This window comes from Tupaia chinensis, unplaced genomic scaffold (assembly GCF_000334495.1).
Source record: "Tupaia chinensis unplaced genomic scaffold, TupChi_1.0 Scaffold000215_1, whole genome shotgun sequence".
In the NCBI taxonomy this organism is placed as follows: Eukaryota; Metazoa; Chordata; class Mammalia; order Scandentia; family Tupaiidae; genus Tupaia; species Tupaia belangeri.
This window is the reverse complement of record NW_006159690.1, coordinates 1,306,181-1,331,343: the sequence shown is the minus strand read 5'-3', so window position 1 is coordinate 1,331,343 and position 25,163 is coordinate 1,306,181. Positions and strand designations below refer to the sequence as shown.

Here is a 25,163-nt window from a genome sequence, read left to right as displayed (position 1 = left end):
ATTCAAAAATATAAAATGATGGTCAAGGTGAGAGTCAAAGAGAAAAGAGATTATTAAAGTACTGATAGCTGGGACCAGCAGATGGTGTAATGGTTATGTCACTGGACTCTCACATAGTAAATTGCGGTTTGAGTCCCAGACCCGGAGACTTAACTCATGCCGGTGCATGTGCGTGCGTGCCCAAGATCCTGAGAGGAGAATGGAGAAGGTATTACAGCGTGGCCATTCTCCCGGGGGGCGATTTCTTGCTCTGTCTCTCTGGCAAGCACATGAACCCTATAGCAAAACTCTCTCTTAAAAAAGAACAAAAATGGGAACCAGCAGTTAGTGTAATGGCTATGTCGCTGGACTCCCACGTAGTCGACCGCGGTTCACGTCCCGGACCTGGTGGCTTAAAACTCACGCCGGGCACGTGTGCATGCGTGCCCAAGATCCCGAGAGGAGAATGGAGGAGAAGGGATTGCGGCGTGACCATTCCCCTGGGGGGTGATTTCTTGCTTTCTGTCTCTATGTCTCTCTCTGTCTGTCTGGCGAGCGCACGTGCCCTACAGTGAAAAACTCTCCAAAAAAAAAAAAAAAAAAAGATCAAAAATTGCTGATGGCCTAAAGGGTGAGGGGACTAGGCGCTTTCAGACAGATGTGTACAAAGGCTTAATGTTTTTAGGCCCTCTTCAGAAAACTGAAAAAGTGCACTTCAACTTGACGTTCTCAGGGTTCATTGGGATGTTCTTCAGGATTCCAGCCAGGCTTCTGCACACTCACTGACTCACGTCTGCTGAGTTTTTAATACAGGCTCTGTCCTGATGCCTCCCTTCCACACAGGCTCTTATCACAACTCCCAATAAATGCTTCTTTGATGAATGCCTATATGTCTTATATATGTCTTATTGTCTAAGAAAAGTACTATTTACATTAGATTATAGACTCTCTCTGTGTATTAAAAAACCCACCAGTGGAAAATCTGATTGGTTAACTCATCTATTCTACCCCTTGAGTCCTAGAAATCTGCACTTTTTTAGTTGGGCATGAATTGCCCAGAAGAAATATAACATTTTTCAGCCTTCTCTGTAGTTAATTGTATAATTAAACTATGCACAAAGGAATATAAACTAAAGGATTAAGTACAACTTCATAGCAATATTCTCAAAAAGAAGGTTGCCTTCTCCTTTCTTTTCCTTCCTGCTGGCTGGAATGCTACCTTCCCAGCTGGCGTGCTCAGGTGTCCTCCTGACCAGGAGGGATGTAGGACAGCAAGTCCTGCCCAGGACAGCAACAGCCAGGAAGGAGCCCAGTCCCAGACACACTGCAGAGTCCACTTCTACACTTACACTTGTGTGAGAAAAACACCTCCCTCCTCTAATAACCGATATTTTGGAGTTTATCCACTTACAGAGGAACTTTATCCTAACAAATGTTATCTTCTAATTAGTTCTCCTATTGTGATTTATTAGCAACTCTTTTTTTTCCTTAAGAAAGAGATTTTTGTTATAGGCTGCATGTGCTTGCCAGAGAGACAGAGACAGAAAGCAAGAAATCACCCCCGGGGAGAATGGATGGCCGTACCATAATTCCTTCTCCATTCTCCTCTCAGGATCTTGGACACACAAGCACATGCGCCCAGCGTGAGTTTCAAGCCACTGGTCCGGGACTTCAACTGTGGTCAACTACATGAGAGTCCAGAGACATAACCATTACGCCACCTGCTGACCCCAGCAATTTAGTTCTTTAAGAACACAAGGGGGGTGGTAGACAGTGGCGTAGCAGTAAAACGTGATATTCTGTAAGGCTGCCTCCCATGGGGTGATTCCACATTCATGTCCGGGGACCTTCCTGAGATTGCTGGGTACATGCATGACCATCATCGGGGGCTGAGGCTGCGAAGTGGGCTGTAGTATGGAAACCCTGTGGGGATGTGTGATCTCTCTCTTATTTATGTAAGAAATTAAAAAAAAAAAAAGCCTACGAGATTAGTCTTCTACAAATTACAAATATCACTTCATTCAAAACCCTTCAATATCTTACCATGAACATGGTCCAATTACTCTACACAACTAGGTCGATCTGCCTATATCCGCTTTGTCAACTGAAACACTGCTGTGTACAAGTAAGTCAAAACTGAACTCCACACGGGGCATTTAAAATGAGTATTTCAAGAAAAAAAAAATTGGGGTTGGCAAGTAGTATGGTGGTTAAAGGCACTAGATTCCCACATGGCTGACCACAGTTCAACTCCTGGACCTGGAGGCTTGCTTACTCACTTTCCTTCTCTCTCTCTCTTGCTCTGTCCCTCTCTGGTCAAATTTAAAGAAATAAATAAAGTTTAATAAAATAATTCTTTAAAAAAATCCACATAGTCAACACCCAAATCCCTCCATACTTATGTCTTCTGCATCATTTTTCATATCCTGACATTCATTCATTCTTTTTTAAAAAAAGAATTAATTTTATTTATTATTATATTTTTAGTTTCCTATAAGGCACATGTGTTCACAAGAGGAGGAGGGGGAAAGTGACAAAGCAAGCTACCAAGTCTGAGACTTGAACTGTGATTAGCCACCTGGGATGTGGGAGTCCGTGCCTCAACCACTACGTCACCTGCTGGCCCACATTCTTTTTTTTTTGGAGAGGTTTTTGTGTGCTCATCAGAAAGACAGAGAGAGACAAAGAGACAGAAAGCAAGAAATCAGCCCCCAGGAGGTATAGGGCCATGCCACAATCCCTTCTCCTCCATTCTCCTCTCAGGATCTTGGGCATGCACGCACACGTACCCAGCATGAGTTTAAGCCACCAGGTCTGGACTTGAACTGTGGTCGACTACATGGAAGTCCAGCGACACAGCCATTACACCAACTGCTGCTCCCACCCACATTCATTTTTTAATTGAATGTTCTCTGTACAAAGCATTTCCAAGAGATGGCTGAATTTAAAACGAACTGAGACATACTTGCTTCATGGACTTCTCACCATAATAAACGTTGGATAGTTGGAAAAGTCATGACGTTTTTTTCTGTGCAAAAATGTGTTAGGACTTTTCTGACAACCCAACAACTCTATGACGGTGCCATGGTAGGTTGTGAAAGTAAAAGTGAAATAATAAAGGAATCAACAGCAAGAGCTATGGGGACAGGTTTGTCAGGCTTACACTTTTCATTTGTGGATTGTGTAGTTGGTCAGCAGGCCTACCTAAAGTCGGTTTGCCAAATTCTAAATTTTTTCATCCTATGTGAATATAAAATATGATAAACCAAATGAAAACTTTGTGTGCAAAATGTAGTACAAGAATCTTTTTCAAGCAAAGTAAGTGAGCTGGGAGTATTCTTTTGATTATTTCTGTCTTGGCTTTGAACTTAGGGCAAATGAAGCCCTATCCATTTTGGCCCCTCAGACTCTTCTGATTATTTCTGTCTTGGCTTTGAACTTAGGGTAGGCATGGTCAAGATGCCAGAGGGCTAGGTTTCAGAAGCTGTAGTAACACAAGCAAGCGTGTCTGGTTTTGCAGTATGTGCACTGCCCGCAGGTGCGGAGCTGAGAGGGCGAGGAAGGGTTGGTATCTAATCCGTGCATCACTCATGGCTTTATTGCCCTTGTGAAAGACTGTGTCTGAAGGATAAAGGGGTTCCTTCTACCTTTACTCAAAGGCCTTTATTATGCTAAGGTTTCTGTGCACCTCCATCAGTGTCTTCTGGGGGAGGTTACTTTCTCCAATTTACAGGAAGGCATCGTTCTAGACATTCCACAGAATTAATGCCATAAAGAGCACAGTTCATTTAATCACTTATCAGACTTGTTCAAAGAATTTAACCATAAAGTTAGGACCCTATCTCTTCATCTTTAAAATGGGCAGGCCCTTTCCTTCCCATTTGAATGCTCGGGTATTGTTACAACATAGCAATCCTCCCATCTATTTTTTTAAAATTATTTTATTAATCATTTTTTAAATTTGACCAGGGACAGAGAGAGAGAGGGAGACAGAGAAGGAAAGTGAGAAAGCAAGCTGCCAGGTCTGAGACTCAAAGCATGGTTGGCCATGTGGGAGTCCAGTGTCTCAAACATCATGCCACCTACCAGCCCCCAACCCTCCCATCTTTAACTCTGTCCTTTTTTGGTGAAAATGGACCTTGCTAAAACTCAAAAATCAGAGTCTGTGTTTCCCACAACTGGAACTGAATGAAACCTAGAACACTGAGAAAGATGCTCAGTACAATGATCTTTTTCTTTTTTAGAATAATTATTGGTATCAAAATTTTGAGAAATTTCTAAAAAATCAAGAGGGATTAAAAATGTTCTCCACAAAAGTTATACTTCATTCAAAGATAAAACCCCCTTTATTCTTAGCTCAGATTTATGTAACTCGAAGACATAAAGGAAAGAATGATTATGACACAGGAAGGATGTTCTGGATTTCATATGGATCATGTCACTTAGTCCTCTAAACAATCCGGTGACGTAGGTGACTTAATCCTTGACTAAGTATATACATTTATTTCTTTAATGGGAGTGAGAGACAGAGGCACTTCAGACTCAGTGTACAGGCAGGCCTTGGGGTGTGAACCCTGGGCCATCTAATGTGGGACCTACAGCACTGAGTGTTCTATTACTGCTGTCTCACTGGCTAGCACTCATCTCTGCTTTATACTGAAGGTACAAGCTTCAGAGAAATAAAGAAAGGTGACTCTAAATCTTTTACTCTTAACCACTAAGTTGTGGATTATATACCTTTATATATGGCCAAAGATAATGAGAACATCAGAACAATATCCCACTCATACTAATATTGAGTAAATACAAAATATCATTTATTCTTTGAGCAGTTATTATATACAAACGACTATGTTGGGATCCATGTGACAGAACCACTCTAAAAGTGATAGCAGAGTTATTTATAGAAGAGGAAATTATCATTTCCTAAAGCTTGAACTTTTATCTACTTAATTTTCTTAAGTTGTATTGTAGCTTAGACCAGATTTTGGAGTTAAAATGCTATACATTATCTGCTATGTAATCCATGTAACCATATTCACTTGTTTCAAAAAGTTGTGTTGTACTGTGTAGGTCTAGCTGGCCTGATTTGACGTGTCATTTACTCATCCTGTCTTTCCTAATTTTAAGAGAGTTAGGACATGATATTTTACCTGCCTTGAGCCACAGATTTCATGGATAGTACAATAAAAATAAGATACTCAACCAAACCCTATATATTCCAAATATTCCTATATATTCCAAACCAAAAATGTAAGAAACTGGAAGATGCCCCTTACAGGCTGAGAGACTCCAGGATAAAAAGCCCAAATATAGGCTCTGAATATTTATTAACTGAAAAAAAGGTATCATCAAAGTTTTAACTGCCCTAACCAAACAAAACCTCCCAAAAATAGGACTAGAAGGAATCTTAAGAATGATTTAGTCTAACACTCACTGAAAGTCCAGAGGAAGTCAGCAACATGGCCTCTTGGCCACAGACTAACAGGGAGAGTCTGACATATGGGCCTGCACTCTCCCCCCTTTTCCAGGGAAGCCCTCTGGATCACAATCCCTCCTCTATGGTCCCAAGGAAAATGAGGGCTACAAGTACATTTAAGACCAGATTCACACGGGATTTTTCATGTAAGGATAGAATAATCCATCAAGTGAGTCAGAAGATGCTGCCGCAATCTTGGAAAAATCTTCAAGGTAAACCATCACGGTTTACAAATCATAGAGTACTTCAACTCTAGAGAGCTTTAGGTCTATAGATACTTAACAAATATCAAACAAGCACACAGGGGATAATATAATTAAATATAATGATGTTTTATGTTAAAATATTTTGATCTGATCGATTTAGTATTTAATACTATTACTTGCCAGAAAGAATTAGGGTCATGGTGTATCTGCAAGTTAATTTCATATTGGAACAGTTAAATTTTTTTTTAAAGCTTTTTGCCATAGGGCACATACTCTCACTGGAGAAAGACAGTGAGAGGCAAAGTGAGAAATCACCCCTGTGGGGGATGGCCATGCCATTCTCCTTCTGAGATTCTGGGCATGCACACACATGTGCCTGGCATAATTTTCTTTTTCTTTTTTTTTTATAGACCACAGATTAGTTTATTTTTAACACCCATCATGCCATGAATTCATAGGGAATAGGTTCCAGTAGCTCAGGCTCCTTTCCATTGGTTCTCACAAGGTGTGCTTCTCTCTGGGTGGAGCAGGCTGGCACTTTAGTTGAACCCAGGTACCTTTCTCTTTGGCTTCTTTCTTTTTCTGGTCATTTTCCTTCACATGTTTTAGGAAGCTATCTCTGTTCTTAGAATGCTTAATATGCTCAATACACATAATAATTCTCTTGGCAAGAATCTTGCCCTTAACTTGTTTGTTCACAACAATGCCAACAGCATGCTGGGTAACATTGTAGACTTCCAGTTTTGTCATGGTAACCTTTGTGGGCATTCCTTTTTGAACAGTACCCATTCCCTTGATGTCTACAATATCACCTTTCTTGTAGATTCGCATATATGTTGCCAGAGGAACCACTCCATGTTTTCTAAAAGGCCTAGAGAACATATATCGGGTGCCTCTCCTCTTTCCTTTTGTATTCGTCATTTTGGTGAATTACTGGAAGATGATGGTTCTGCCTGGCATGATTTTCAAGCCTCAAGTCTGGGACTCGAACTGCAGTTGGCCATGTGAGAGTCCAGTGCTTTAACTACCATGCCACTTGCTGGCCCCAGTTAATTTTTTTTTTATAGCATGGAAAAAAAATGGAAATAACTACCCAGGTTGACAAAATTGATGACAACAGACTACAGAGAGTTAGAAATAATGACCATATCATCACTTCTCACAGTAAACATGTAACAAATTATTTCCCAGTTAAGAGTATACCATGACAAAGGCAACAACTTTCAGTTTTGTACAAAGGAAAAAAAATAAATGTACTAGGATTTATGTAAGTATATGGGTATGCACATCTATTTTGTATATAGCTCAACTTTTCAGAATAATTACCACTGAAAAAACCAACATTTTAAATGCTTTACATATTTTATGTCATTTAAGTACCAGAAAAACCGTATTAGGGAGGTAGTATAATCTCTGGCTTATATAAAAGGAAATCTAGTTCAGAGAATTTTGTAATAATGTTCCCAAGGCTATACCGTTCAGTAAGTTACAAGGCAGGATCTGAACACACCAGAACCAAAGCTTTAATTACTATGGTACAACTCAGGGGTTGGCAAACTTTCTGAAAAGAACTAGACAGCACATATTTTAGGCTTTGTGAGCCATATGGTCTCTGTTGCAACCATTCAACTCTGTTGCTTTTTTGTAGCTCAGAAGTATTACAGGGAATACATGAGAACGAATGTGGCAGTGTTCCAATAAGACTTAATTTATAGGTCCCAGCAGGTGGTGTGGTGGTTGGGGAGCTAGACTTCCACATAGCCGAACGTAGTTCGAGTCCCAGATTTGGTGGCTTGCTTTCTCACTTCCCCTCCCTCCCTCCCTCCCTCTCTCTTTCTTTCTCTCTCTCTCTCCTTGTGTCTCTTTCTGGTAAGTCCTATAGCAAATTAGAAAATAGTAATAATAATAATAGTAATAAAGTGAAATAAATACTTCTTTTGAAAAAACTTACTTTACAAAAATATGCAGCAGGCCACACCCTTTGAAAACACTTTTACTCTGTCCTGCTTGACCAAGAAACTTTCATTACTTGTTCCGAACATGATATCATGACCAAATCATCTCACAGATTCGTTCAGAAGACGCTGAAGAAGTGAACACAATGGATGGGTCAACTAAAGGAGAAAGAAAAGACTGAGAGCAGGAAATAAACCCATCTGCCCATTTTTCTACTGACCATTCTCTCAAAATTAGAAAAACATGATCTTTCCTAGAAAAATCATCGTTCCAGTAGGAGAAAATGCACTTTATATACCGACACTCCACTATGAAGTCATAGAAAGAATTTTCTAAGAAATACATGTAGATGGTAGAATGATTTCATCTTTTTGAGTGAGCCACTGTTTGAAGAGAATGCCCACTTTATAATCGGAATAGGTTTGTCTGTTCTCCCATGCATCTTTAGTAAGTTAGGTGCAAAACTGTGTTTTTTATTACATTGGTTCAAAAAACATTTATGGAACATCGACAATGACCTACACTCTGGCCTTAGAAGAGACCAATATACAAACACTTAATTTCAACACGTATTTACAAGTGGGAAGCAACTATGTAAACACAAAGCAAAAGACGTGAGTATAGGCAGAAGATGGAAGTTAGGGACTTCAGCGGGACTGAAGGACAGAAGGCTAGTTTTTATAGGTTCTGGGATCTGTGAAGATATGGTTTACCTGCCAAAATGATTCTTCTTCAAGAACAAAATAGGTGGCTAAACAACTTGCAAATATTATATAAATGTTACTCAAATAAATTAAATCCGTGGCTGCCATCTGAAGAACCAAAGCATTTAACGTAATTTTGTATGGAAGCAGAGAGTTGTTTTTTTGTTTGTTTGTTTGTTTTTTTGAGAGGTTTTTCGCTATAGGGCGCGTGCACTAGCCAGCCAGACAGAGACAGAAAATGAGAAATCACCCCCCAGGGGGGATGGTCACACCGCAATCCCTTCTCCTCCATTCTCCTCTGGGGATCTTGGGCACGCACGCACACGCACCCGGTGTGAGTTTTAAGCCACCAGGTCCAGGACGTGAACCGCGGTCGACTGCGTGGGAGTCCAGCGACATAGCCATTACGCTAACTGCTGGTTCCCGAGAGCTGTTTTCAAAGACGTCACGCGGCATAGACAAACAGCCATAAATAATATAATTGTGTTTATTACTAGACTCTCACTATGGGCATGCCTTTTCCCTGCAGGAGTAATCAAAACCTTTCCAAGAAGCATCTGATGTATTCAAGCAAACCCTTAGATGAAAAGCTAGTAAGCTATCCATTAGGTATAAATTTCATTTTTTTTTTTTTTTTGGTTAACATTTTCTACTTCATGATTTTTTTTTTTCTTTGCGAAACTGAAATGTGCTACCTTCTCATCCCCAGCATGTTCTTACTTTACCTGTACTGGCTTTTGTAGGATTAGAGGGCCGATTTTGAAAATCTAAAGTGGGCACAACCAATACAGAGCCAGAACCCAAGCCCAATTCTAAGCACTTAACGAAACGCTAAGAACATCTCTGTCTTACCTTGGACTAACATGAAAATGTTGAGTGACACAGAATATACAAGTTTTTAAAATGTCATTTAAACACCTCACTTAAGCCTAGACACTCACCCATCCCCATCTGGTTAACATCAGGAGACTTGCTATTTCTTCTCCAAATGTAGAAATGTTTTAGGGATGGAAGGAAAATGTGTTTACCCTGAGAGGCCGGATTCGGACTGTGCTGTATGCAATGATTTGGCGAGGTGTACCCTGAAGGCTAATGACACGCCTCCATTTCTGTATTTTTCCCCACTTCAGTTTCATTTGGTTTGTGACTTTTTTGAAATTGGAGCTTTCAACATTAAAATGTGGTTTGCTGAAGAAAGCAGTGAACATTTTTCAGAATTTGGAACTTCAGTATGCCTTTTTATGGAAATTCTGATTACATGTCTATTTGTCCAATGAGTGGATCTAAAAAATAAATTGAAAAAAAAAAGAGTCATAAAGAACTATAAGCTATTTGCTTTTGCAAATGGAATAGATTGCTTGACAAGGTCCTTGAAAATATGTACACTTAAAACTTGTTAGATGTATAGGATTTGGAATCATCTAGATTTCATCTACCAAATAATAAGACCCAAAAAACCCCTTATAAAAATATACACTGAAAAAAATAATGTGTGTAAAACATTTGATATACTTACTGAAGATAAAGTGTTCAAAAAAAGTAAAAAAAAATGAAATGAGAGATTTTATTTCAGTATTCTAAGATGTAGTCTCCTTGGGTTAGCCACCACTATAATATCAATTTCAGGAGATAAATCCTTAAACTTTATGTTTTAGAATGTTTCTCCTCTAAAACCTGATCCCACTTTTGGCCTTTCTGCTTCCCTGCTACGCTCTCACATGTATCCCCTTCTAACGATCATTTCAATCTTTTCTCTCCTACACACCCCAATAGCTAACGCTATGCTTTAATGTCTGGTGTTGCCAACTCCTGCCAATTCCACCAACTTCCAGAGAGTCTTCATTTGCTCCTGCATCTATACATATTTTCTCTCTTGAGAAAGATTACAAACTTCTTGAGAGCAAAGATCACATTAAGAAGTGTGTTTCTCCCTTTAGACTTAGGACTGTATTAGGCTCCAGGAATCCTTTAGGATATAGGCTATACCACTAGAGTAAGCGAGGCCATGTCAGACTTCCACCAATCTATGGATAGCCACTCCAACCTCTCCATAAAAATAATTTTAATACCTATAAAATAGGAATAATAATACTGATTGACTTAGGACAGATCTACTCAAAACAAAGAATACGGTTCTTCATTCTATGCAAGAATCTTGAGTCTGGCGTATCATGGATATAAAGGAAAAGAAATGAAAAGTAAATTTTAAAAACTGCATAGCTATTAATAGCTCAGGGGCTGGACAGTGGCACAGCAGTAAAAGCAATACTCTGCAAGGCAGACCCACCTGGGAAGGCTTCTGGTTCACATCCAGAGACCTCCCTGAGTATGCCTGACATGAGTGTGCCCAAGATGATTGTGCAGGCTCAGACTGGGGGGGTGGATGTGGCACTGAGACCCTGTTGGGGATGCGGTCTGTCTGTCTCTCTCTCATGAATGGGATAAATAGGCTTTAAATATCATAACTATCTAAATAAGAAAACATAATAAAAACCTAGGAGTGATATGTCTCATCTCCCAAACTCATTGCAATCATTGATAAAGAGTCAGTCTCTGCAAGAAAATGACTTTAAATGCTGCTTATTTTTGATAATGACAATGATGACTGGTTAACTTATATATGCAAATATGAAATATTTTAAAGTGACAAAGAACTATTGAAATCAAAGCATGTTTAAAATAACATGTTTCAAAACAAGTACAAAAGAAAAAGTAAATTTTTTGCAGATTGGGGACTCATCCTTTATTTCTCATTCTTCTTATAACTATTTGTAAAATAAGCCAAAAAGAGACATGAAAGATGCTTTTAAAATTAACTGAATGCAGAACCAATGAATATGAGAATAAGGTTCAAGATTGTTCCAAAACATTAACATACTTGGCAATTAAATATGTACACATAAATAGAAATCTTTAATGAAAGTTGAAGATATTTACTGTAAAAATCATGAACAATTAATCCTGAGCAGGAACAATGGAAACTTAACTTTCAAATAACACATAAATCTGTATCTACTTATGAGACACATTTATAGCCAGTGATGTTTTTACAAATTAAGATAAAATACTATTTTAATAAAACACAAAGGACACAAAACCCTAATGACTAGATATACTTGACTTGAGTTCTGGAAAACCACCATGGGGATTCTGAGGGTTCTACTGTGGTTTCTGAGGCACGGACAGTGGTAACTTCAAGTTGGGGAGGAACGGTTCGAGGAAGTCATGGGGGATGGCAGGTTACACTAAAGAGATGAAAACACACATGTATTTATAATCGGGAGAAACAGATTTTAAAAATCATGAAAGTTCCTAAAATAAAAGGAAAACAAACTTCTCTGAAGAGAGACAGGATCCCCACACATTCAGGACCATTCCTGTAGTTGCCTGGTCAATACAAGTTTGAGAAGTATACTGAAAAGATAACACCTAGATAATTAAAAGCAACTGCAACTACAGGATGGGAAGAAAGACAACAGGGACAGCTGTTACCACTGGGAATCTGTGCCGCATTCATTTAGGAGTTGTGACATTGTGGTGCAGCTAAAGTGAAATCGCAGAATTGATACTACAATAGACAGCTCAGGATTCTCACTCTAAGCTCTTCAGAAACTGTTTCAGGCAAAAGAAAAGTTCTTGTTCAATCACTTTGACAGCATAGCCAGCTTGGCCAGGAATAGCTTAAATCAGGAATGCAGCACAGATCCTGCTGTTGCAGTAGAAATAACCTAATTTGCGTATGTGTTGCTGAAAATTAAAAGAAAGCCTATACTGTCATGCCTAACTCCTTGAGTTTACATGGCCTCCCTTAGGCAACACTTAAGTGAAGCGACCCCTGTCATGCCTAAAAATTTCCTATCTTACTTGGATAAAATGCAGCTCTGGTTTTTACTAATATTGTTATTTTAATTGACAGAATAATTGTACACATTTATGGGATTCATGTGATTTTTCAGAACATGAATACATTCATAAGAAGTAAATCAGGGTAATTAGCATACACATCATCTCAGCCATTTATCATTAATTTGTGTTGGGAACATTTAACATCCCCTAAAAAAAGCTATGGTTTTAATAGATAAATTTTTAAAGTCAGGCAAAGCATACACTAAAGAGAATATTGCATGAAATCATATTGCCAATCTATCAATAATGATTTCAAAGAGGCATACGTGAACAAGAAAGTCACTGCTGTAGTATTTCTAAGCACTGAGCTCCCACCCCTAGTGAATTTACATTTGTAAGCTTAGATGAACGGACCTCAATCACAATTAGAAAATAATATTTGCAGTGCCATTTTACAATTTAGAAAAAGAAAACAACCTTTTGCTTAGTGCGAGGGGTCCTTAAAGATATTCTACTTTCATCCACAACAAAGCCCTGGTCAGTTTTGAAAATAGATGAGAATAACCTTGCTCTAACGTAAATCATCTTCCCTTTTATTATGATGAAGTCACAAATAACAACAACAATGGTAATAAATGTCTGGGAGATCTACTTCGCAGTTACAGTTCTGAAAGAAGAGGATGCTGCATGAACAGAGTGCTAAGAATTTTGGCACTGAACTACTCGTATATTCTTGACAGGCTGATAAACTGCTTCACTTTTCAAAAACGTCATTAAGGACAATTCAAGCCATAATACGTATTAAAAGGAATTTTAGAGGATTGCTTCTCACATACCATCCTTGTACATGCATTTGCATCCTCACTCTTTTACTTGAGATAAATGCTTTGGCTTGCAATTGTTTAAACCTCTAAAACAACATTCTGCACCAACACGAACACGGCATAAGACTGCATTCCGAGAGCACCGCGATCCCGCCAGCAACAGAAATCTTACCTGGAAAACCCCCCTGGACCATGGCTGTACCGGTGCGTGTGTCCCCTTCAGGGTGTCTGCATTCCTGACATTCAGTGCTGGAAGCAGCTCAAATCCTTGCCTCAGACTCTGTCCTCTCTTCTGACGACCTTGGGCCTGTTTCTCCCCCCCTCAGATTTTATTCTCTTTAAGGGCAACCTGTCAGTCTGTTTCTATCATGAGAAATAATCAATTAAGCTAATTTTAAGCTAGCTCTCCAGCGAACAGTAGGCAAAAAGAGCTGCCTGGACAAGTACGCCGGAGAAAAGCAAAATCCCTGGTTTCCCACATCTGACCCTCGATGCTTCACGCTGCCGACTGTGACACTCGGTCCCCCTGCTCGCCTCAGGATGATAGCTCTATTCCAAACAGGAGGCAAGATAAACGCAACCGTGGACTCTGTGGCTGGCTTCAATTAATATCATTTTAATGACCCCGTTCTCCTGCGGAGAACAGGTCATCACAGGAGTTGCATCTTTCTAATGCAAATTCAGAGAAATCAGCAGTGGATTTCAGCCTGTCCTAAGTGAGGGGAACAGTCATCAACTCTCCTCATTGCTCCCAGCACGGAATCAGGAATCAGGTTTCTAACAAAGAAACTGATGAACCACACCGAACATGTGGTATCTCCTAGTGAGATGCAGTTGTGCCTCAAAACAATCTAAAGGTGCAGTCAAGATTCTGTTTGAGCAGTCAAGTCTTCAAGTGAGCTTTTACATTATTTAAGGAAAAAAAATCATAGCTTCAGAAAATCACTAGAAAAATACTGGTGAGGTTTCTTAAACTTCACTCAAAATGCTGTTGCATGCCTCCTTGGCCCCACCCTGGCACACCCGAATAAAATCACATCATTATTTCAGAATTATCTTTCTGTCCATTACAACAGTATTTTCTAACCTTTCATTGTAAAATGTACAATAAAAAAGTCTTCTTTGTGATTGTATCACATGAGTAAGGTGGATAAAAAAGTCGAGAATGCCTGAACACGATTTAAATGCTAATCAATAGGTCTTAAACAATACCATTTTTTACTGACCATTGCAATAAATGCAACTGAATTACATGAAGGGTTAAGCTTAGGAAGTTTTCAGAATTAAAAAAAAAAATCACTAAATTAAAAAAAAAAAATTTACTAGTCGGTCACTACTTCTAGGGCTAGAACAAGAATTCTATTCGTTTTACTTCATTATAAATATAAAAGACCCAGAAAAAGATGATGATTGTGTAGGAAATTCAACAAAAATTAACACGAGATTGAAAATTAAAAGATAAAGCCTTTATTTCTTACTTTCTCCTCCTGTTCTGTAATGTCAAAAGCAAAAAACCGATCTAACCATGATGGTACATGCAGGAGGGCACCACTGCTCATTCTAGGGACCATATGGGAGGCCCAGGTTAGGTTCCAAGCCCAGCCTAACACAAGCCAGGCCAGGTGCCATGTGCCTGTGGTCCTAGCTGAATGGGGGGCTGGGGCAGGAGGATCTCAAGGAAAGTCTGTCAAAAACACCTCTCTCAGGCGAGCTCCATGGTGCAGTAATATTGCACTGCTCAGGAGAAGCCAGAATCCACACTGCGTGACTGTGGTTTGAATCCCCAGCTCAGTCGGCCTGAAGCACACGAGGCACACACACACAAGTACCCAAGGTCCATCAGAGTGGAGGAATGGAGGGAGGGGACCTGGGTGTTTGGAGAACTTATGAAGGGCGCTTAGCTCTCTTTCACGAGCATGCATACATGCTCTATCATAAATACAGAAAAAAAAAATGTCTCTCTCTCCTTCTTTTTCTTCCTTTCCCCCCAAAACATAGACAGAAAATAAACTCATATATTTAGTAAAATGAAAGTGTGAATACTGCTACAAGCCACTAATACTATTTGCTTATTTCATGTGAACATTCTTAACATTCTTTAAATGCTTGGTAATAATTGCTGTTGATTGCAGTGACATCTATTGGCAAACAAGAGATCAACTACAAAGCCCACACTAATAGAAGAAAAACGGACAAAATTTTAAACCCAGAGGGTGATCAGTTGTTCAGTAATCTGTTTATCTTGAATTCACTTCATGCTAAAACCTGGCATAGCACACAGAGGAAGGCGTTGGGAAGGCTTGCCTAAGTCGGACCAAGATTCAAACCAAGGCCTCATCAATAATTAATTTTGTGGTTTGAGGCAAATTAATCACTCTTGGTCTGAGAATCCTCAACTGTAAAATTAGACTCCAGATGAGGTTCAGGGTCCTCAAATCCCACCCATGTCAAAGAAGATAGTGATTAATATACTTTTTATTCCCTTCTTTAAACCAATTTACTACTTAATTGCCTTCCTCCTTTGACATGGACCTTTTAATAAGTATGTTTTAACCATTCCGTAAAAATGTGATTCTTTTTTTCGAAAATTGCCAGTGGGAGCATAGAGAGAAAGCATGCCTCAGTGGGACACGGTCACGTGGAAACCCTTTTCCTTCGTCTCTCCATCTCACCAAGATTTGAGGCACACATGCTCACGTCCCTGGTGAATTTTTCAAACTGCTGGGACTGGAACAGAAACCGTAGTCTGCTATGTGGGATCTGGTTCCTAATGCACATGCTCAAACACTATGCTATGAGGCTGGGCCTAAATGGGATTCTTTAGTTTAAAATATTTCACTTAGATAAAAATAATTTTAATATCTTTGTAGGGTATTATTACTGAACAATGCAAATGTATATAGTTCAATTATTTTTTTATTTTTTTATTTTTTGGCTAGAGAGTGTATGCACTCACCAGAGAAAGAGACACAGACAGACAGAGAGAGAGAGAGAGAGAGAGAGAGGAGAAAGTACCCTCCATAGAGAATAGTCATGCCACATGCCACAATCCCTCCTTCTCCATCTCTCTCTCTTTTGGGGATTTTAGCCATATATGTACAAGGCACCTGGCATGTTTTTCTTTCTTTTTTAGAGATTTTTTTGTTATAGGGTGTGTGCTTGCCAGGGCACAAAGTCACAAATCATCCATCAGGGAAGATGGCCACACTGCAATCCCTTCTCCCCCAGTCTCCTCTTGGGATTTTGGGCATGCATGCACACGCTCCCAGCATGAGTTTTAAGCCTCCAGGTCTGAGACTCGAACCATGGTTGGCTATGTGGGAGTCCAGCGATGTAAACATCTCACCATCTGCTTGTCCCACGTGGTGTGTTTTTCAAGCTGCAGAGTCCAGACTCAAACCTTGCAGTTGGCTATATAGGATCTGATTGCCTTAACTACCAGACCACAGAGTCAGCCCATAGTTAACAATTTTTAGTAAATGTATAGATTTCTGCAACCATCACAATGCTTCAGTGGTAAAACATTTCTACCATTCCAGAAAATTTCATCAACCCTGATCCCAACCATAATCTAAGACTGCTTCCTATTACCATGCATCTCTTCTCTATGGACATTTTATATAAATCCTATATTATGCAGTCTTTTCTACTGGGCTTCTGTTACTTAATACAGGGAGCATATATCAGTATTTTGTTCCTTTTTATTTATACCCTATGGATATTTATTTATCCATAAACCAGCTGATAGGCATTTGGCTTGCTTCCAGTTTTTGACTAGTAAGAATAATGCATCCAGGTCAGCAGGTGGCATGGTGGTTGAGGTGCTGGACTCCCACATGGCTGATGATGGTTTGAGTCCCAGACTTGGAAGCTTCAAGTCACACTGGGTGGGTGTGTGCACATATCCAAAATTCAAAGAGGGGAATAGAGGACAAGGGACTGTAGTGTGCCCCCACTGGAGGGTGATTTTTCACTTTCCTTCTCTCAGTCTCTGTCTTTCTCTGGGAAGTACACACACGCTATAGCAAAAACCTTAAAAAAAAAAAAAAAAAAAAGAAAGAAAGAAAGAAAAAGAAAGAAATCCTTCTATGAATATTCAAGGAGAAGTGTTTGGGGAGACATAGGTTTTCATTTTTCTTGGGTATATCCATAGAAGTATAATTGCTGGATGTAGGGTGTCTTAATTTTCAAGAAGCTGCTAAAGTGATTGTACCATTTTACATTCCTGCCAGCAGTGTATGGCGGAGGTCCTAGTTACATAGGTTTATTTTTTTATTTTATTAAAATAATTCTAGAGAATAAATAATAGTTTTAGTTGTTTTTTTTTTTTTTTTTGCCTAATAACTAACGATACTGAGCACTGTTTAAAAAATGCTTATTGATCAATTTATTTATTTCATGAGAGAGAGACAGAGAGATAGACAAATGGGTAGGTCTCCTTGATGGGGTCTCACTATGCTGCAATACTCTTTCCAGCCTCAAGACAGCCAGGATCACGGGCCTATTTGGGCATGCCTGGCACGCCTAGGTACACCTGGGACATGATCCCAGAGCTTCCCATCTGGCCTCCAGCATCCACACAGCAGTGCCCCTACTGTCTGCACCACCTCAGCTGGGTGAATTAACCTGTAAATTTGGTGACAAGATCTCTACATTTTCTTCCCAAATGGTTACATAGAACCCATTGCTTTTGAATAATATTTCTACTACTTCAAAAGAAAATATTTTTTAATGTTCTAAATTCTAAATAAACACCTAGGTCTATATCTTGACTTTTTTTTGGTTTTTGGTCTACAATGGTGATGAACCTTATTTATTTATTTTTAATTTGTTAGAGGATACCTGCACTTACCAAGGAGGGAGGGGGAAAGAGACAGAAGGAGGAGGAGAGAGAGAGAGAAAAAGAAAAAAAGAGAAAAAGAAAGACAGAAAGCATCACCTCCCACCTTGGGGCATAGTCACACTACAATCCCTTTTCCTCAATTTCTCCTTGGGGATTTGGGCATGTATGCACACGTGCATGTTGTGTTTCATAAGTCATTGTTGGGTCTGGGATTCAAATTGTGTAGTTGGCCACATGGGATTCAGCCACCTTAACTACTGCTGTACCAGCTGAGCTCACGATTTTTAATATTGAATATATTTTTAGTTGACTTAATTACTGTGGTTTTAAATAATGTTTCTGAACAGGAGTGCTATGGCCCTGTGGGCAGGATGATTCTTCATTGTTTGGGATCGCCCTTTGGTATTCCACTCAGTAAACAAGAATAGAATCCCCCATCCATTTAAGCTAGAGGAGACTTGGCAATGTATGGAGATGCTTTTGGCCATCACAACTACAGTGAGTAGGAGGGTACTGCAGGCATCTAGTAGATAGTGGTGAGGGATGCTGTTTAATATCCTGTAATGCAAAGGCCAGACCTTCCATGACAAAAATTATCCAGGAACGGCAACAGCTCCAAGGCTGAGAACACACTTCCATTATTTCTAAAAGCTCCAGACTGAGTTTAAAAGCTACCAGTTTAGAAAAGATTCAGATACCAGGGGAAGGTAAGACCCCTCATTATCTTTCCTTTCCAAAATTGTCTAGCATTTCATTGCTCAAATTATTTTCAATCAAATTCTTATTAAAAATAAAAAAAGAAGTAAAGAAGTCTACTCCACTTAGGATTAATCGACCTTAAACTTTAGACTAATTTAGAAATAATTAAATCTATATATACTAAGCAATCCAAGGAGGAAAACAACATGCTTCTCTATTATCCTCCAAGAATTTCTCCACAAACTGTACTACCATCGCCACTAATTTTAGATCATTTAATAACCACCAGAGAAATTCCAAACACATTAGAAATTGGGCCTGTGTGGGACCAGCAGGTGGCGTGATTGTTAACGCACTGGGCACTCTCACATGGCCAAGCACGGTTTGAACCCTGGACCAGGCAGCTTGCTTTCTGACTTTCTCTCTCCCCCTCTGGTCAAATTAAAAACAAAACAAAACAAAACAGAAAAGAATAAATAAAATTAAATAAATAATTCTTAAAAAACAAAAAAGAAAAGAAATTGGGCCTATGTGAGGGTACTTTAGCAGGTTCATGGAAAAGTGAAACGAAAGCACAAGAGAGCCAGCTGGTGGTACAGTGGTAACGCACGCTCTGGGATGTTGGGCCCACGTGGCCAATCCCTCCGATTCATATCCTGAGATCTCCCTGTACACACATGTGCCAATGGGGTTGGGGTGAATTATGGAGCTAACACCCTATTGTGTGTACATGCATCTGTGTGTGTGTGTGTGTGTGTGTCTCTCTCTCTTTGGAAAGAGATGAACTTAATGAGAACAAAAACCCAAACCAACAAGAAAGAAACTTAAAAAAAAAAAGAAAAGAAAAAAAGAATGAGTTCATTTTGGTGCAAAACAATTTTGAAATCAACTCTGTCTCTCCATAATATATACACATTTTCCATGAACTTTCTGGAGGCCCCACATTTAGAGAGTACACATTTTTTAAAATGAAAATTATTTTAGATAAAGCTCTAGTAAATACATGTATGAATGTATATTTGACTCATAAGTAGGCAAAAGAAAATCATTGAGTGCCCTATGGCAAAAAAAAATCTTTTAAAAAAATAAAAATCATGAAATGAATTCCAGAGGATAAAACATGACTCGCTGGGCCTTCTATACTTTTGCATTAGCAACATAAACATCCTTTTGAGTAAGGCGAGTAGACGAGAGCTGACACTGACAGTCAAGCCAGGCTTTTATGTGCTTCTTAGCATTTTTGTATCCACAGCCAAATACTATGATTAGGAGGGAATATAGGTAACATAAGGTACAAGACTGCTTCCTTTAATATTCCCTCTATCAATTCCAAAGAGAAAAGTCTAGAAAACAAAGCCACAGCCTTTCAAAGACACAAATTTTCTTTCTTTTTTTCAAGTTTTGCTAGAGGGCAAGTGAGCTTGTCAGAGAGAGGGAGAGAAAGTGAGAAATCCTTGTTTAAGGAGAATGCTCATGCCACAAGCCCTTCTCCATTCTCCTCTGGGGATTTTGGGCATGCATGCACACACATCTGGAGTGTTTTTCAACCCATTGGGTCTGGCACTCAAACCATGCAGTTGGCCTTAACCTCCATCCCACCCACTCCAAGTGTTTTCTCTTTAGCTTAAGTTCATGCATATTTTTAAACTTTTAATAACTCTTATTTTATTTAACTTTATTTATTTAAATTTGACCAGAGAGGGACAGGGTAAGAGAGAGAGAAAGAGGGCGAGAAAGTGAGAAAGCAAGCTGCCAGGTCTGTGACTTGAACCATGGTTAGCCATGTGGGAGTCCAACACCCTTAACCACCATGCCACCTGCTGGCCCCAGTTCATGCAGTTTTGAAGAACCCACAACCCTCTATTCGATCATTTACAATAGTCATAAAATAATAAAGTCTACATCAACCCTGAATAATGAAAGAAAACTCACTGTCGGTAAATGCATATTCTTCCTCATATTCATCACTGTCATCAGATGGAGCTCTATAAGGCGGCGGCAGTTTCATAGGAGGCGGAGCAGTTCCTTGCCTCTAAAGATGCAAATTTCGAGAGAAGCGTTAATTGCTTTTGTATAATCCTCTTTCAATGACAAAAAAACATAAAAAGATAATCTGGAAATATTTTGACTGTACCCAACTTGAGTCACATCATAAGAATTGCAAAATGAATATAATTTATTCCTCTTACGCTTATCATATAGACGTGACTCTATGATGTAAACACAGCAATGCAGAGAAACAGGAATTCAAAACACAGATTTTTTTAGACTGTAGACCTACTTAGAACAATGCACTATTTTCCCTGGTGAAAAAGCCAATTATATATAACTTCTCTAAACTATGAAGTTTCATTTTCTTTGGTATAAACAAAATAGCTAAAATGAAAGACATTTATAAAATAAACCTAAAAGTAAAAATTACATATTAATTCTACAAATAAGTTTTTTCTTCAACTGGAGTTACAGATTTCATTCTTAAAAAAGACACTTGAAATACCAATATTTTCTAACTAAAAATATTTATAATTTATAGATGGTCAACATACATTTAATGTTTTAAAAAAGAGGTATCTTTATGATGAATAATTATTTCTGCCTAAGTATGCTTTCAATTTACATGCCAAATGATCAAAATGAACACACCAAATAGATAACACATCACTATTTAATTTATATAGAAAATTAAAGCTGAACAACACCCTATCATCAGATTACCTTCACGGAATGGAGATATTTTCTTGAACGCTGGGAAAAATAAAACATGCCAAGCTTTACGGAGAGATCCAGCTGCTAAAAAGAATAGTTGCCTATATACCCAAGCACTCCCAAATACCAAAATAGCTGGATTAGGATTTGTTTTGCTACAGGTTTCAATAAAGTGCATTCAATTATGTTTATATGACAAAACCACTAATGGCAGGATACACTTCAGTAAATGGACGATGACTGGCCCATTACAGAAAGCCAGCCTGTAATAAATTCCTCCAAAATACAAAACACTACTTGGACTTCGTAAAAAGAAAACACACACACACACACACACACACACACACACACATATATATACAATAATGTCTAACCAAAATAGTAATTCTATATATTTGTAGAAAATCCAAAAATTGATAAAATGCAAGAGTGATGAAGGAAGAACATAGAAGCCAAATACCAAATGCTTCTTAAGCAGCAGTAAGAAATGTGATCACCGTGTCTCTTAAACTCTTTTAAGATGGACAAAACTTAAAAGTGGCTGAAATGCAATGTAAAAGCAAACGAATCTTGGGAACCAGCAGTTAGCGTAATGGCTATGTCGCTGGACTCCCACGTAGTCGACCGTGGTTCGCGTCCCGGACCCGGTGGCTTAAAACTCACGCCGGGCGCGTGTGCGTACGTGCCCAAGATCCCGAGAGGAGAATGGAGGAGAAGGGATTGCGGCGTGACCACCCCCCCTGGGGGGTGATTTCTCGCTTTCTGTCTCTATGTCTCTCTCTGTCTGTCTGGCGAGCGCACGAGCCCTATAGCGAAAAGCAAACGAATCTTCTGAGTCCAGTTTTCCACTAAAACCAGGTTATTATATATCAGATAATACTCAAAGACAGCAAGATTAAAATAATACTGAGATGGCAATTCTCTTTAATACCAGTGTTTCATATTGGAGGGGAAATTGCAGTCAATTTAATGAGTTAGTTTCTACTAATACTCTTCAAAAGAATACAGAAAAGCATGTCCTGGTCTCCCTACAGTTTGAATGTGAACTGCCAGATACCTAGGGCGTCTTTCCACTGAGCACAAGAGGGTACAACAAAGGCCCTTGCTGGAGCAAGGGATGTACAACTAGGCCAGGTGATCGCAACCTCCATGAGAGCGAATGACAAAACGCACTCCACGTTATCCTTAACTCTCAGAACAGTCCCCAACACAAAGGAGGCTCTCCTTAACTATTGGGCCCTCAGAAAAGTCATGACGTATTTTTTCTATGTGTTTCTATGCAAAAATGAGCGTGACTTTTTCTGACAACCCAATATTTGCTCAATGACAAAACAACCTGTTGTCAAGGTTTCTTGACATGTTCACTTTTAGGACTATGACAGTGATGCAAATGATTCTTGTTCAATGGCATTGCATATTAATTTTTTTTGATAGAGATGCAAATGATTTCATTCTGTAGAAAAGATAGCGTAAAAGGTTGCAGTTTTATTGCACCATAAGACATTAACCAGTTTTGTACATAAATTTCCATTGTGAACAGTTTCTTTCAGTAATTATAAATACTTCACTCTCTTCAATTCTATCTGAACCAGTCATATCATCTTGTTGGTTCCCTCATTAACGGGTTAAATAAATACTTAGCTTCTGCACATTTTGTATAATTTTATGAGTTGTGTTTTTTCTTCAATTATGATTGGACAGTTTTGAAGATCCCACTGAGATGGTCAGAGACGCACCTTCCCAGAGCTAACTACACTGTGATGCCTTGGCTATGCAATTCGCAAGCTGTTTGACCCCATCTTTGTGATTTTTTAGCTCCCACAGTGAATCCCAACTGGTAACAGAACTTTAACTTTTTGACTGTTTCTGTTTTTCATTCCCAGTTCTGTTTTTGTTGCCGATAGCAGGCCAAGTTTGGTTCTGATATGGACTTGGGCTGTGATTTATTCCCCATTAGTAGCACAATAAATGGAGTCAGGTTTTACAGTCTTACCATTTAGTTATATTTTTGGGATAATGAGACTATTCTATACTGGTTCCTCAGAGATCTATTCCCCATAAGTTGAAAGACAATAGAGAATGTCTTTTTGTTTGCCTCTGTATTTTTGTCTTAGACTCACTAGAGAGAAAAGCTCTTTTATTTTTTTCTCAAGTTTATTTCTTTTTTGCATGCACAAGAGAGACAACAAGGGACCAGCAGTTAGCGTAATGGCTATGTTGCTGGACTCCCACGTAGTCGACCACGGTTCGCGTCCTGGACCCGGTGGCTTAAAACTCACGCCAGGTGCGTGTGCGTGCGTGCCCAAGATCCCAAGAGGAGAATGGAGGAGAAGAGATTGTGGTGTGGCCATCCCCCCTGGGGGGTGATTTCTCGCTTTGTCTCTCTGTCTCTGTCTGGCGAGCGCATGCGCCCAATAGCAAAAACCTCTCTCAAAAAAAAAAAAGAAAGAAAGAAAGACAATGAGAGAGGGAGAGAGAGAGAGAGAGTGCACATATGCACGCACCCCCAACAGGGTTTTAATACAGAAATCTACTCTCAGCCCTCGGTCAGCCATGAGAAAGCATGTGTCCAGCATACTCGGGGAGGTGTTCAGATTTGAACCAGGAACTCTTCCAGGTGGGACTGTCTCATAGGATGCCACATCTTACCATAAGTGCAGCACTGTCTCACCCCAAGAACAGCTCTTTGACAAATAAACTAGTGAGTTCTTGCATTTTTGTTTTTGTGTCTATGTGTGATATATGGCTATAGGTGGAGGAGAGAAGCTGAAAGCTCTCTGTGCATATGCAGTTCAGAAATGCACTTCTTTTTTTTTTTTTTTTGAGACAGAGATTTTTGCTATAGGGCTGTGCGCTCACTGGAGAAAGAGAGAGAGAGACAGAGAGACAGAATGTGAGAAATCATCCTCCAGGGAGATAGCCTCACCACAATCCCTTCTCTTCCATTCTCCCCTTTGGAACTTGGGCACACACGTACCCGGCATGAGTTTTAAGCATCTGAGTCCAGGACTTGAACTGTGGTTGACTATTTGGGAGTCCAGCAACATAACCATTATGCCATCTATTGGTCCCCTTAACTCTCATTTTAAGTGCTAAATATTTTCCTCCCTTCAGAGCATGTTAATATATTAGATGTCACTTAAAATAAAGAATCTCTTTCTGATTGGTGGAGACTAATAAGCATTATTTAAATCTAACATTCCCAGAATTTCCAAAAAGAGTGAAACTAAAGTTTGTATTACCTTAAATGTGCCCATCATTTTTTGGGGGGGAACTATTTAATTTAATTTATTATTATTTTTTAATTTGACCAGAGAGAGAGAAAGAAAGTAAGAAAGCAAGCTGTGGGACCAGCAGATGGCATAATGGTTATGTCACTGGACTCCCATGTAATCAACTGCGGTTTGAGTCCTGGACCCAGCGGCTTAAACTCTCACAAGGTACGTGTGTGTGCATGCCCAAGATCCCAAGAGGAGAATGGAGGAGAAAGGATTGTGGCATGACCATCACCCCTAGGGAGTGGTTTCTCGCTATATCTCTGTTTTTTTTCTGTCATTCCAATGAGTGTACATGCCCTATAGCAAAACCTCTCAAAAAAAAAGAAAAGAAAAGAAAGAAAGAAAGCCACCAGGTCTGGGACTTGAACCACAATCAGCCCTGTGGGAGTTCAGTGCCTTAACCACCACACCACCTGCTCCCCCCACTCCAGTCAGTCTTTTAATTAAAAAAAATATAAATCCTCTTTTCACAGCCTTTGCACACCCTTAGCCAGACCCAGATCTTGGGCATGCATGTGCCTAGTGTGTTTTGGGAGGTCTTCAGACACGAACCCAGAATCTTCCCCCTGCCGGCTTCACAGAGCACTGCATTACTGCTGCCCCCCTTGACCACTCTCCATTCCCTTTTTTTTTTTTTTTTGGA

The 25,163-nt window shown here is 39.4% G+C and overlaps 1 protein-coding gene across 5 annotated transcripts in view; it reads right to left on the bottom strand.

The window, feature by feature from the left end:
* Positions 1-25,163, bottom strand: part of PATJ (PATJ crumbs cell polarity complex component) — a 385,928-nt gene that overhangs the window by 204,494 nt on the left and 156,271 nt on the right. For 3 of the 5 annotated variants that reach the window (XM_006147509.3, XM_006147510.3, XM_006147511.3), the window contains exon 27: positions 20,469-20,568. In XM_006147509.3, the coding sequence (XP_006147571.1) occupies positions 20,469-20,568 (100 nt within the window). Of the gene's footprint in view, positions 1-11,476; positions 11,570-13,166; positions 13,648-20,468; positions 20,569-25,163 lie in introns of those variants that run through there. The other 2 variants (XM_006147513.3, XM_006147514.3) reach the window with 2 other exon arrangements.